Source organism: Pristiophorus japonicus, chromosome 2 (assembly GCF_044704955.1).
Source record: "Pristiophorus japonicus isolate sPriJap1 chromosome 2, sPriJap1.hap1, whole genome shotgun sequence".
Taxonomy (NCBI): Eukaryota; Metazoa; Chordata; class Chondrichthyes; family Pristiophoridae; genus Pristiophorus; species Pristiophorus japonicus.
Window position 1 is genome coordinate 84,353,512 of NC_091978.1, and position 13,644 is coordinate 84,367,155.

At 42.0% G+C, this 13,644-nt stretch overlaps 1 protein-coding gene across 1 annotated transcript in view; it reads left to right on the forward strand.

Moving 5' to 3' along the window:
- tpgs2 (tubulin polyglutamylase complex subunit 2) overlaps window positions 1–13,069 on the forward strand; it is a 71,777-nt gene extending 58,708 nt beyond the window's left edge. The window contains exons 6-7 of the mRNA XM_070862470.1: window positions 10,562–10,725; window positions 11,383–13,069. Coding sequence (XP_070718571.1) covers window positions 10,562–10,725; window positions 11,383–11,619 — 401 coding nt within the window. The 3' untranslated portion in view covers window positions 11,620–13,069. The remainder of the gene's footprint in view (window positions 1–10,561; window positions 10,726–11,382) is intronic.
- Window positions 13,070–13,644: the final 575 nt, after the last annotated feature.

The following is a 13,644-nucleotide window of genomic DNA, read 5'->3' on the forward strand; positions in this document are numbered from 1 at the left end:
CCAATGCAAGTATATCCTTCCGTAAATACGGAGACCAAATCTGTATGCAGTACTCCAGGTGTGGCCTCACCAATACCCTGTACAGTTGTAGCAGGACCTCTCTGCTTTTATACTTTATCCCCCTTGCTCCCCGTAACCCTTAATTCCCTTAGCCTGTCTTTATCCCTTTGCAGATTTTTTGTGTCCTCCTCATACATTGCTTTTCGTCCCATCTTTGTATCGTCAGCAAACTTGGCTACTTCTTTCAAGTCATTAATATAAATTGTAAACAGTTGAGGCACTGATCAATGTGGCACCCCACTAGTTACTGTTTGCCAACTGGAAAATGACCCATTTATCCCAACTTTGTTTTCTGTTAGTTAACCAATCCTCTATCCATGCTAATATAGTACCCCCAATCCCGTGGGTTTTTATCTTGTGCAGTAACCTTTTATGTGGCACCTTATCGAATGCTTTCTGGAAATCCAAATATACCACATCCGCTGATTCCCCTTTATTCACCCTGTTCGTTACATCCTGAAAGAATTGCAGCAAATTTGTCAAACATGACTTCCCTTTCATAAATCCATGCTGAATCTGCCTGACCAAATTTTGCTTTTCTAAATGTCCTGCGACTGCTTCTTTTAATAATAGACTCCAAAATTTTCCCAACCACAGATGTTAGGCTAACTGGTCTATAGTTTCTTGCTTTTTGTCTGCCTCCTTTTTTAAATAGGGGCATCACATTTGCAGTTTTCTCTGCTGGGACCTCTCCAGAATCCAGGGAATTTTGGTAAATTACAACCAATGCATCCCTGCTGCTACTTCTCAAGACCCTAGGATGCATGCCTTCAGGTCCAGGGGATTTATCTGCCTTTAGTCCCATTATCTTACAAAGTACCATCTCCTTAGTGATTGTGAGTGTGTTAAGTTCCTCCCCCTTCCCCCCCCCCCAACCCCCCCCCCCCCTATAGCCTCTTGACTGTCCACTGTTGGGATATTGTTAGTGTCCTCTACTTTAAAGACTGATACAAAATATTTGTTCAGGGTTTCTGCCATCTCCATGTTCCCCATTCCTAATTCCCCGGTCTTGTCCTCCATGGGACCAATATTTACTTCAGCCCCGTTTTTCCTTTTTATATACCTATAGAAACTCTTGCTATCTGTTTTTATATTTCGTGCTAGTTTATTTTCATAGTCTATCTTCCCTTTCTTAATCATTTTTTTAGTCATTCTTTGGTGGCTTTTAAAAGCTTCCAAATCTTCTGTCCTCTCACTAGTTTTGGCCACTTTGTATGCCCTTCTTTTTAATTGGATACCTTCCTTTATTTCTTTAGTTAGCCACGGATGGCTATCTTTTCTTTTACACCCTTTTCTCCTCACTGGAATATATTTTTCTTGAGAGTTGTGAAATATCTCCTTAAATGTGCACCACTGTTCTTCAACCGTCCTACACTTTAATCTATTTCCCAGTCCATTTTGGCCAACTCTTCCCTCATACCTTTGTAGTCTCCTTTATTTATGCTTAGTATGCTGGTTTGGGATCCAACTTTCTCACCTTCCATCTGAATTTGAAATTCAACCATGCTATGATCACTCATTCCAAGGGGATCCTTTACTAGGAGATTGGTTATTAATCCTGTCTCATTACACAGGACCAGATCTAAGATAGCCTGCTCCCTGGTTGGTCCTCTTACATACTACTCAAGGAACCTGTCCCTGATGCACTCTATGAACTCTTCCTCAAGGCTACCATGACCAATTTGATTTGTCCAATCAATATGCAGGTTAAAGTCACCCATGTTTATTGCTGTACCCTTTTTACAAGCCCCCACTATTTCCTGGTTTATACTCCGACCAACAGAGTTGCTACTGTTAGGGGGCCCATAGACCACGCCCACCAGCGACTTGCATAGAAACATAGAAAATAGGTGCAGGAGTAGGCCATTCGGCCCTTCGAGCCTGCACCACCATTCAATAAGATCATGGCTGATCATTCACCTCAGTACTCCTTTCCTGCTTTCTCTCCATACCCCTTGATCCCTTTAGCCGTAAGGGCCATTTCTAACCCCTCTTGAATATATCCAATGAACTGGCATCAACAATTCTCTGCAGTAGGGAATTCCACAGATTAACAACTCTGAGTGAAGACGTTTCTCCTCATCTCAGTCCTAAATGGCTTACCCCTTATCCTTAGACTGTGTCCCCTAGTTCTGGACTTCCCCAACATTGAGAACATTCTTCCTGCATCTAACCTGTCCAGTCCAGTTATATGTTTCTATGAGATCCCCTCTCATCCTTCTAAACTCCAGTGAATACAGGCCCAGTCAAACACAATTTCCTGCCTGATAAGGATATCCTTCAGTTCCTCCTTTTCACTAGACCCTCGGTCCCCTAGTATTTCCAGAAGGTTATTTGTGTCTTCCTTCTTGAAGACAGAACCAAAGTATTTGTTCAACTGGTCCGCCATTTCTTTGTTCCCCGTTATAAATTCACCTGAATCTGACTGCAAGGTACCTACATTTGTCTTCACTAATCTTTTTCTCTTCACATATCTATAGAAGCTTTTGCAGTCAGTTTTTATGTTCCCAGCAAGCTTCCTTTCATACTCTATTTTCCCCCTCCTAATTAAACCCTTTGTCCTCCTCTGCTGAATTATAAAATTCTTCCAGTCCTCAGGTTTACTGCTTTTTCTGGCCAATTTATATGCCTCATCCTTCGATTTAACACTATCCTTAATTTCCCTTGTTAGCCACGGTTGAGCCACCTTCCCCGTTTTATTTTTACTCCAGACAGGGATGTACAATTGCTGAAGTTTATCCATGTGATCTTTAAATGTTTGCCATTGCTTATCCATCGTCAACCCTTTAAGAATCATTCTCCAGTCTGTTCTAGCCAATTCACGTCTCATACCATCGAAGTTACCTTTCCTTAAGTTTAGGACCCTAGTGTCTGAATTAACTCTGTCATTCTCCATCTTAATAAAAGAATTCTACCATATTATGGTCACTCTTCCCCAAGGGGCTTCGCACAACAAGATTGCTAATTAGTCCTTTCCCATTACACATCACCTAGTCTAGGATGGCCAGCACTCTAGTTGGTTCCTCGACATATTGGTCTAGAAAACCATTACTAATGCACTCCAGCAAATCCTCCTCCACCGCATTTCTACCAGTTTGGTTAGCCCAATCAATATGTCAATTAAAGTCGCCCCTGATAACTGCTGTACCTTTATTGCACGCATCCCTAATTTCTTGTTTGATGCTGTCCCCAACCTCACTACTACCGTTTGGTAGTCTGTGCACAACTCCCACTAGCGTTTTCTGCCCTTTGGTATTCCGTAGCTCCACCCATACCGATTCCACATCATCCAAACTAATGTCCTTCCTTACTATTGCATTAATTTCCTCTTTAACCAGCAACGCCACTTATTATTGCTTATTATTCCTTATGTCCACTCAAACTGTTTCAACATCCTGATCATTTGAGCCAATATCATTTCTCACTAGTGCAGTGATTCCATCCTTTATGAACAGAGCTACCCCACCTTCTTTACCTTTCTGTCTGTCATTCCAGATTGTCAAATACCCCATAATATTTAGTTCCCAGTCCTGGTCACCTTGCAACCACATCTCTTCAGTGCCATGGGATCTTTTACGTCCATTGAGAAAGCAGACGGGGCCTTGGTTTAACGTCTCATCCGAAAGACAGCACCTCCTCAACACTGCACTGGAATGTCAACCCAGATTTATGTGCTCAAGTCCCTGGAAAGGAGATTGGAGGGTTGCAAACATGACACTTCTATTCCATAAGGGAGAAACTGATTGACTGCTCAATGGTTACCTGGTCTTTGTAGATAGTGGGTAAGTAGGCTACTAGAGACCGTAATATAGGATAAATAACAACAACTACTTGTATTTATATAACGCCTTTAATGTAGTAAAACATCCCAATGTAGGAGTGTTACCAAACACAATTCGAAACTAAGGAGATATTGGGGCATCATCATCATAGGCAGTCCCTCGAAATCGAGGAAGACTTGCTTCCACTCTAAAAATGAGCTCTTGGGTGACTGAGCAATCCAATACGGGAATTACAGTCTCTGTCATAGGTGGGACAGACAGTCGTTGAGGGAAAGGGTAGGTGGGACTGGTTTGCCGCACACTCCTTCCACTGCCTGCACCTAGTTTCTGCATGCTCTTGGCGATGAGACTCGAGGTGCTCAGTGCCTTCCCGAATGCACTTCCTCCACTTAGGGCGGTCTTTGGCCAGGGACTCCCAGGTGTCATTGGGGATGTTGCACTTTATCAAGGAGGCTTTGAGGGTGTCCTTGAAACGTTTCCTCTGCCCACCTTGGGCTCGCCTGCCATGTAGGAGTTCCGAGTAGAACACTTGCTTTGGGAGTCTTGTTGGGCCACTTTGTTCGCATGCCTGACACAAAACTCCCAAAATATTGGGACAGAGCTTTGTCAGAGGTAGGTTTAAAGGAGCATCTTAAAGGAGGAAATAGAGGTGAAGAGGATTATGGAGGGAATTCCAGAGCTTAGATCCTTGGCAGCTGAAAGCATAGCCACCAAGGGTGGAGCAATTAAAATCTGGGATGCTCAAGAGACCAGAATTTGAGGAGCACAGACATCTCGGAGGGTTGTAGGGTTGGAGGCGATTACAGAGATGGGGAGGAGCGAAGCCATGGAAGGATTTGAAAACTAGGATGAGAATTTTAAAATAGAGGCGTGGCTTAACCGGGAGCCATTTCAGGTCAGTGAGCACAGAGATGATGGGTGAACGGAACTTGGTGTGCGTTTGGACACGGGCAGCAGAGTTTTGGATGGCCTGGAATAATGAGCAGTTTTGGCAGATGAGAGCAGGACCTGATCATGCTTTATGTTATCCAGCCAGCTCTGGCAATGAATGGTTAAACTAGTTGTCCGCCATATCCGTTCGCGTCTGCGTCCCTTGGGTGTAAGGGAGCGGAGATAAGAGCCGTACCAGGGGAAATGGCCAGGGTGAGGGAGTAATGGTTTTAATGATGCATGGAAAGACATGTTAATTGAGAACAGCTAGTGTGACTTTATAAAGTCAAATTGTGATTGATGAGCCTAATTGAGTTATTTGAGTAAATACTAAAGTGTATTGATGAAAGAAATGCAGTGGATGTTGTGCATATGGATTTGATGGCATTTGATAAGATGCCATTTCGAAGACTTGTTTATAAAGTTAAGTTAATTGTAGGGGTGAAATTGCCCCGCGCCTGGTTTGGGGCGCATAATACAAATAAAATGGAGATTTATCGCCCGGCACCAAGGGAAGAAAAATAACCCGGAATTCGGCTCTTTAACTTGAAAAAAATTGTCCGAGCGCTATCTGAGGTGCTTTGCATCTCCGAGGGGCGGGAGCGCGGTGGAAGCGGGGTGTTATCAGTCAGCGCCATGCTGACCACGCCAGCACGACTCCCCTCCCCTTCTCTTAAAGGTGAGGGCCACTGCAAACTCTGCAGCCACTTCCGTGGTGCCCACTAGGCCATCAGGGAGGGTTTTGGCCGGGCCTACCGCCCTGCACCCAAGAGAGGGTGCCGGGCTGCCTCTTGGTGGCACAGCCAAACCAGCAGCTGCCATTGTCGAGCCGACTGCAGAGTTGGTCGACAATTAAAATAAGATTGCAGCTCTGATGCCAGGCCCTCCCCTTTAAGGGCGGCCACAGCGCCCCAGCCACCACAGCATCTGTGGGTAGCATCGCCCGGCACCGACAGCGTTCCTGCGGGGCAATTTCCCCCATGGGGCGCTAAGGGGTTGGTGCGCACGGCGATGACGTAATCGGTGTGCATGTGCCTGCCCGGGACGCAAATCGCGGGGTGCAGCACTAACTGTACAACGCCCCCCCACCCCCCAAAACCTCCAGGCAATTTCCCCGGAGGCGCTGTCAACCCCTCCCCCTCTACCCCGAGCGATAACCTCATTGTACCAAATCAGCGCCCCTCGGAGATGCTAATGGGACTATAAAAATGGTCAATTTCTCCCCCATGGTATTAAAGGGAAAGTGGCAACAGGTAGTTGAAGGACAGAAAAAAAAGGAGTAGTTAATGGATGTTTTTAAGACAAGGGGCTGACAAACTGTGATGACCCCCAGAGGCATTATTGGGACCACTGCTTTTCTCAATATAAATTATAAGAGACACTGTGAAGATTTGCAGACAATGCAAAAATAAGTGAGTGTGGTTAACTTTCTGTGACTTCAGGAGGGCATAGATTAGTAGATTGAGCAGATAAATGACAAAATGTAATGCAGAGAAATGTGTGATGAATTTTGTGAGGGAGAATAAGGAGAGGAAATGTATACTAAATGGTAAAACTTTAAAAGGAGTAGAGAGACTTCAGGTACACAAGTCTATCAAAATATCCTTCCATGTTTTAAAGTACAAAAGCAAAGAGCTAATGCAAAACCTATGCCTATTGGTTGGGCTACAGTTAAAATTTTGTATATCGTTTCGAGTATCTTACTTTAGAGAGGGTTTCAAGGCCATGGAGAGGGTGCAGAAGCAATTTGCTATGTTGGTACAAGGGATGAGTGGCTTTAGATACACGAGACTAAAGAGAATGATAAATAGAGCAAAATTATTCCAGTAGTCAATGAGCCGGTACTTAGAGGGCATACATTTAAAATCATCAAAAGTAGATAAAGGGAAATTAGGAACATTTTCTTTTTACAAAGAGGATTGTTAGGACCTTGAATGCCCTACAACAATAGTGGAAACAGAATCCATTATAGCTTTTAAAAGGCATGGGGATAAATATTTGGGAAAATAACTTAAAAGGGGTATGGGGAACGGGACTAAATGTGATAGCTCTTCAGAGAACCAGCATTGGCACACTGGTCTAAATAGGCTTCTTTGCTGTAAAATGTTGATGATGTAATTATTAATTTGAGATGTCCTTTACAGATTAGTTGATGTTAAACCTTATGAACAAATACCTTTTTTGGATTGTGACTCTTCTCGGACTTCTGTTTGTTTAATATTGTGAATTTGAGATTAATGAGATGACGCGGTTAAAGTGCACCTTTTCTATTGAAAGAAGCTCAACAGTAGCTTCGGTGGACAGACTTATTTTAGAGTATTGCTGAACACCACAACAGCTTCAGGATTGTAATTGATGCAAAAAATAACAGCTAGTTAATTATTCATCTGAGGCTTAAATTAATAATAGTTGTCGTCCAGATTCCCAAAATAGCTGTATTTATCAATGTTTTATCATTTTCTAATGGCATTGTGATATTCCACTTGAGTCTAATATATATGTTAATACAGGTCCATGCTAATGTTTAGCTCATCTGATAAGTTGAATACATTTATTTATAACATTATTTTCAAGGCACTATTATATCCACCATGTATTAATCAATCTTCATTTCATTGATGTAGAGGGAACCTGCAATATACAATGGCTAAATGTAAACCAAATTCTTTTGCAGTCATTGAGGTAATAATTGATTTAAATAGTGAAATTAGCTGGTAGGCTGTGGCTATGCACTGTAGATGTACATTAAAATGAATTTCTGTCTCACTGAAAAATTAATTCCCTTTGGCGTAGCAATGTTTAATTACCCAAATGAGTAACATTACTAATTCTTACTTCATCACTTTTACACCAATAATTCTCAAGATCTTCAACAAGTTGCGTGGAATGACTGTATATCAATGTACTTGGTTCACAGGTGTGCATAAGCACAAATAATTGATGATTCGTGTATGTTGGTGTCTCAAGAGTTTTGTACAATGTCATTAATTTCTGGATTGGAAACTTAAAGAACTTGCAATGATACTGTGCCTTATATAATTGGGATGTCTCAAAGATTCAGAACCAGTTAATTACTTTAAAATACAGTTGTTAAGTGAATGTCCAGTTAATGTTTGTTTTGGTGATGGTATTTGAGAGTGGAATGTTGGTTAGCACCAAGAAAACGTTCTGCTGTTCATTGAATAGGATTGGGGGATTTTTGAAGTTTATATTTTTTTTGTGCTGGTGTTTGGATTTTGGGGATTTTTAACTCACACATCCACGTAGAATAGGTAGACAAAGCTTCTGTTTGACACATCATTGGCAACAATGCAGCACTCCTGTATTGCATTGTTCGTGTCACCCTGAATTGTAACCTCCAGTCCTGGAGTGGAGCATTGAACCCAGAACCTCTGATTTCGAGGCAATCTGGCTATCAACAGCTAATTTTTGAAAATGGGATACATGACTATTATTGCTTAATAGTACACTTTACAGAACCAGAGACTACAAATGTCCACACATATAAATTTAAATTCATTTCACTTTCTTCAGTACTGAAACGTATAGTATCAAACTTTGACATCTTTGAATTAAAAGCCCTATTTACTTAATGCATTTCAAAACTCAGTTTATATTGGGCCTGAAATTCGGGTTGGGGGCTTTCTTCGGACGAACGCCTCCGACCTGAGAATTTTTAACGAAAGTACCTGGTGGTCCCGAAGTGCCTGAGATTCCTGTGGGAGGCCTTCTCTTCCTGCGCTTCGGAACGTGCTCCCGTCCTCGAGGTTCACACGTAGATTCTGGCGTCACGTGACTGGACAACCAATGATGGTACAGTATTCTCATTGATAGCAATGAGAATTCCGTGGCCCAGAAATTCCGGCCTCCCCAGGTCCGTACGGCGTGTCTACGGACCTGGGAAAGCATCGCAAAAGCCAGTTTTCAAAACACAATGCGCATGCGCTGAAAACCAGCTTTTCCTATCTGTCAAGCTCCAGCTTGACAGATCATCCACATGTCGGGAGCGAGGACATTTGCAGGAACTAGATTGTAGTATTTACCCATATCTTGCCCAGCAAATGTCCTCAAAGCTCTTGCACCTGATAAAAGCAGGTGCATAGCCTACTTTTACAATGTAAACATAGAAACATAGAAAATAGGTGCAGGAGCAGGCCATTCGGCCCTTTGAGCTGCACCACCATTCAATATGATCATGGCTGATCATGCAACTTCAGTACCCCACTCCTGCCTTCTCTCCATACCCCCTGATCCCTTTAGCCGTAAGGGCCACATCTAACTCCCTTTTGAATATATCCAACGAACTGGACTCAACAACTTTCTGTGGTAGAAAATTCCATCGGTTCACAATTCTCTGGGTGAAAAAGTTTCTCCTCATCTCAGTCCTATATGGCTGAGCCCTTATTCTTAGACTGTGACCCCTGGTTCTGGATTTCCCCAACATCGGGAACATTCTTCCTGCATCTAACCTGTCCAATCCCGTCAGAATTTTAAATGCTTCTGAGATAAATTCCAGTGAATATAAGCCTAGTCGATCCAGTCCTTCTTCATATGTCAGTCCTGCTATCCCGGGAATCAGTCTGGTGAATCTTCACTGCACTCTCTCAATAGCAAGAATGTCCTTAAATTAGGAGACCAAAACTGCACACAATACTCGGTGTGGTCTCACCAAGGCCCTGTGCAACTGCAGCAAGACCCCTCTGCTCCTATACTCTCATCCTCTCGCTATGAAGGCCAACATACCATTTGCTTTCTTAACTACCTGCTGTACCTGCATGCCTACTTTCAATGACTGATGTACCATGACACCCAGGTCTCGTTGCACCTCCCTTTTTACTAATCTGTCACCATTCAGATAATCTGCCTTCCTGTTTTTGCCACCAAAGTGGATAACCTCACACTTATCCACATGATACTGCATCTGCCATGCATTTGCCCACTCACCTAACCTGTCCAAGTCACCATGCAGCCTCTTAGCATCCTCCTCACAGCTCACACTGCCACCCAGCTTAGTGTCATCTGCAAACCTGGAGATATTACACTCAATTCCTTCGTCTAAATCATTAATATATATTGTAAATAGCTGGGGTCCCAGCACTGAACCTTGCAGTACCCCACTAGTCACTGCCTACCATTCTGAAAAGGATCCGTTTATTCCCACTCTTTGCTTCCTGTCTGCCAACCAGTTCTGTATCCACTTCAAAACATTACCCCCAATCCCATGTGCCTTAATTTTGCACACTAATCTCTTGTGTGGGACCTTGTTAAAAGCCTTTTGATAGTCCAAATACACCACATCCATTTTAATTATGTGAGGTGTGTTTTTTATTTGGTGTTATTGTGTTTGTTTTTTTTTCCTCAATTAATATCAATGAGATTGTCCCCGACCAGAGAAGTTTTACAAAATTACGTGGTGGTCCCGGAAGCACCCCAGATTCCGTTGGGGAGGCCTTCTCTTCCCGTGCTGCTCCCTGTAGAGGCTAGCTCCTCCCTCTATCCTGTACCTGCAGCTGGTGTTTCCTCACAGCGTGGCGGCCCCTGACCTATGTGCAGGCCGCTCCAGCTCCTCCCTTCAGTCTAAAAATGTATCTGCAAGCAACTAAGGTAATAGTGACTGCAGATGTAAAGTTATGGGAATTTTTAACATTTATAGCTATTCAATTTTATATTTTCTCTTCTCCCTAATTTAACATTTGAATTGGTTACTATTTAACGTATATTTAAAAAACCGAAAAAAAATTATACCCAATGTCTTTCTGATCCTTTATGCATACATTTTTCCTCCACAGGAGTTGTATCTACACATGCTGCAATCTGGTTCTTGGACAGAGCACTTTACTGGCATTTTCTAACAGACTCATTCACGGCCTACTATCGGCTTATGCTCATTCACCTAGGACTACCCCAGTGGCAGTATGCATTAACAAAATATGGTATTAGTCCTCAGGCTAAGGTAGGAAGTACAATCTTATATTAATATACTGTAGCATTAGGAAATATTTCTTTATAGATGAACAAAATAGTGCTGGTCTGTAATACTAAAGTCTGTAATACTAAACTCTTGCTGTGATGCTCTTATTGAGCCATTTTCGTAAATTTAGAAAAGAGGCATTCTAAACCATTACTTTGGAGAAGAGTTTTGCACTTGTCTTGAAAACGTATTTGTTTGTGTCGCATATAATTTGTGTGCCCATCAAGAATCAGCACTTTGTTCAATAATTTTCCTTTTTGGTAGCATTTTGTCACAAAAGAAGATATCCTTAAATTAACTAGAATCCAAATAATCTAAAAAAATCTACTTGGAATAAATGGCTGCAGCACTCTGCTGTGTTATGGAATGCTGCTTTATTCTTTGACTTCTCTGGAATTCTGACGCACTGCTGCAACATCTTGCCATGAATTCTCAAATCGGGTCAATCATTCTGATTCGTCAGCATGAAAATATTGTGCTACATTTTAAACAATCATGGCTGTTGATGAATAGAACATGGGCCTTAGTACCTTACAAATATTTTGTTTCAACTTTCCCTTCGAAAAATTTTCCTTATTTTTCCATAACATTTTGTGGCAAGCCAAATTTAATTTCATAAAGTGTTGTCTTTATTTTCAGCAATGGTTTAATATGTACAAGCCTGTTGCCTACACTGCCAATCTTGTAGCAGATGAAGATATGACTTTCATTAACAAGCTGGACCCTAACCAAGCCTTTAAGAACAAAAATAAGCTTCAGACTACAAAGAAAAAGGCTAGTCTGCAGCTAGCTGGACCTCAGAAGAGTCAGACCAGCCCGGTTACTAGCAAGAATGTATCCCAAATCGGAAGTACTACAAAAAAAATGATTTCTTAATTTTTATGCTGATATTCAGAGCAACTCCAATGCAGTTTTCCCTCTGGGTATTGCCAGTGTCGTCGGCTGAGCTGCTCTGATTACACTGCTGTCACAAGAAGCAGGTCAGGTGAAGATGAAGAATACAACACTGTCTGGGCTGCCTGCAAGCACATAAAAAGGTGGGGCATGAATGTTATCATGACGTACATCATGATGCAAATGCATGATTTGCAAACACCACTGAAAATAATAGAAAATCCAGTGTTATGATGAATTATTTTATTGGAACTGTTACAACGTAAATAGTTACTGAGTCCACAGTTCCTTTTAAGTTTTGTTCCAATTTTACATCAGAGTTTGAAGTCTAAATGAAGTGTTATGTAAATGATATCTGTCATGTTATCATTTTCTTTGTCATCCTCCTCAATAGGATTTCAATTGGACTTGAAGCTCCCACGTCACTTTCTTACTTAAAAATGTGGCGAACTACACTAAATAGTCCAGTGCAAGAAGAATACCGATGGCATTCCAGAATATATGGTACTTCTAGGATGCTGGACTGTTTATTATAGTTTCTGACCCAGCAGTTCCATGCATGCCCACTCATACCAGAATATATGAGCTGTTCTGTTTACACCGCTGTCACAAGAGGCAGGGCAGGTCAGGTGAAGATGAAGCATGCTGGGTTTTGCAGACATTGCACAAACAGATAAAACAATTAGTGTGACAATGCAGAGCCTTTAAGCATCCGAAGGACAACATTGAGTTGAACTAAAGGTTATCTTTTATCTTTCAGTTAAACAAGCCATAAAATTGTACTTTTTTTATAGGACCCTAACTAATGAACAATAGCAAACTTTACAACATATTTCTTTTTACCTCTAACCTACAATTGCCTCAAAAAATGTTACTGGAAAAGAGAAGTTGATCAGCCAGACAGGACTGTAGAATTTTCCTTTGCTTCCTTCATTAGCTAATATAAATGAATCCAGATGCCAAAACAAAGCTAATCATTTTAACAATAAAATGTTGACTTTTTTTTCAATTCTGTGCTTCTTAGTAGTATCTTTATTGATGTTTATAATGTGTTGGAAGATTATCTAGTCAAACGAATAGAACTGTCCCATGTCCCTGAGACACCCACCAATAGTCTGAAGTGGATCCTAATGACTCTCGAAGGCTCTCCATGTCATTTCAGGTTTAATCACTGTAGTTTTTTTTAAATAAATTTGTTTTCACTTTACACAACATAGAACATAAGAATTAGGAACAGGAGTAGGCCATCTAGCCCCTCGAGCCTGCTCCGCCATTCAACAAGATCATGGCTGATCTGGCCGTGAACTCGGCTCCACTTACCCGCCCGCTCCCCGTAACCCTTAATTCCCTTATTGGTTAAAAATCTTATCTATCTGTGATTTGAATACATTCAATGAGCTAGCCTCAACTGCTTCCTTGGGCAGAGAATTCCACAGATTCACAACCCTCTGGGAGAAGAAATTCCTTCTCAACTCGGTTTTAAATTGGCTCCCCCGTATTTTGAGGCTGTGCCCCCTAGTTCTAGTCTCCCCGACCAGTGGAAACAACCTCTCTGCCTCTATATTGTCTATCCCTTTCATGATTTTAAATGTTTCTATAAGATCACCCCTCATCCTTCTGAACTCCAACGAGTAAAGACCCAGTCTACTCAATCTATCATCTACCCTCATCTCCGGAATCAGCCTAGTGAATCGTCTCTGTACCCCCTCCAAAGCTAGTATATCCTTCCTTAAGTAAGGTGACCAAAACTGCATGCAGTACTCCAGGTGCGGCCTCACCAATACCCTGTACAGTTGCAGCAGGACCTTCCTGCTTTTGTACTCCATCCCTCTCTCAATGAAGGCCAACATTCCATTCGCCTTCCTGATTACCTGCAAACTAACTTTTTGGGATTCATGCACAAGGACCCCCAGGTCCCTCTGCACTGCAGCATGTTATAATTTCTCCCCATTCAAATAATAATCCCTTTTACTGTTTTTTTTTCTCCAAGGTGGATGACCTCACATT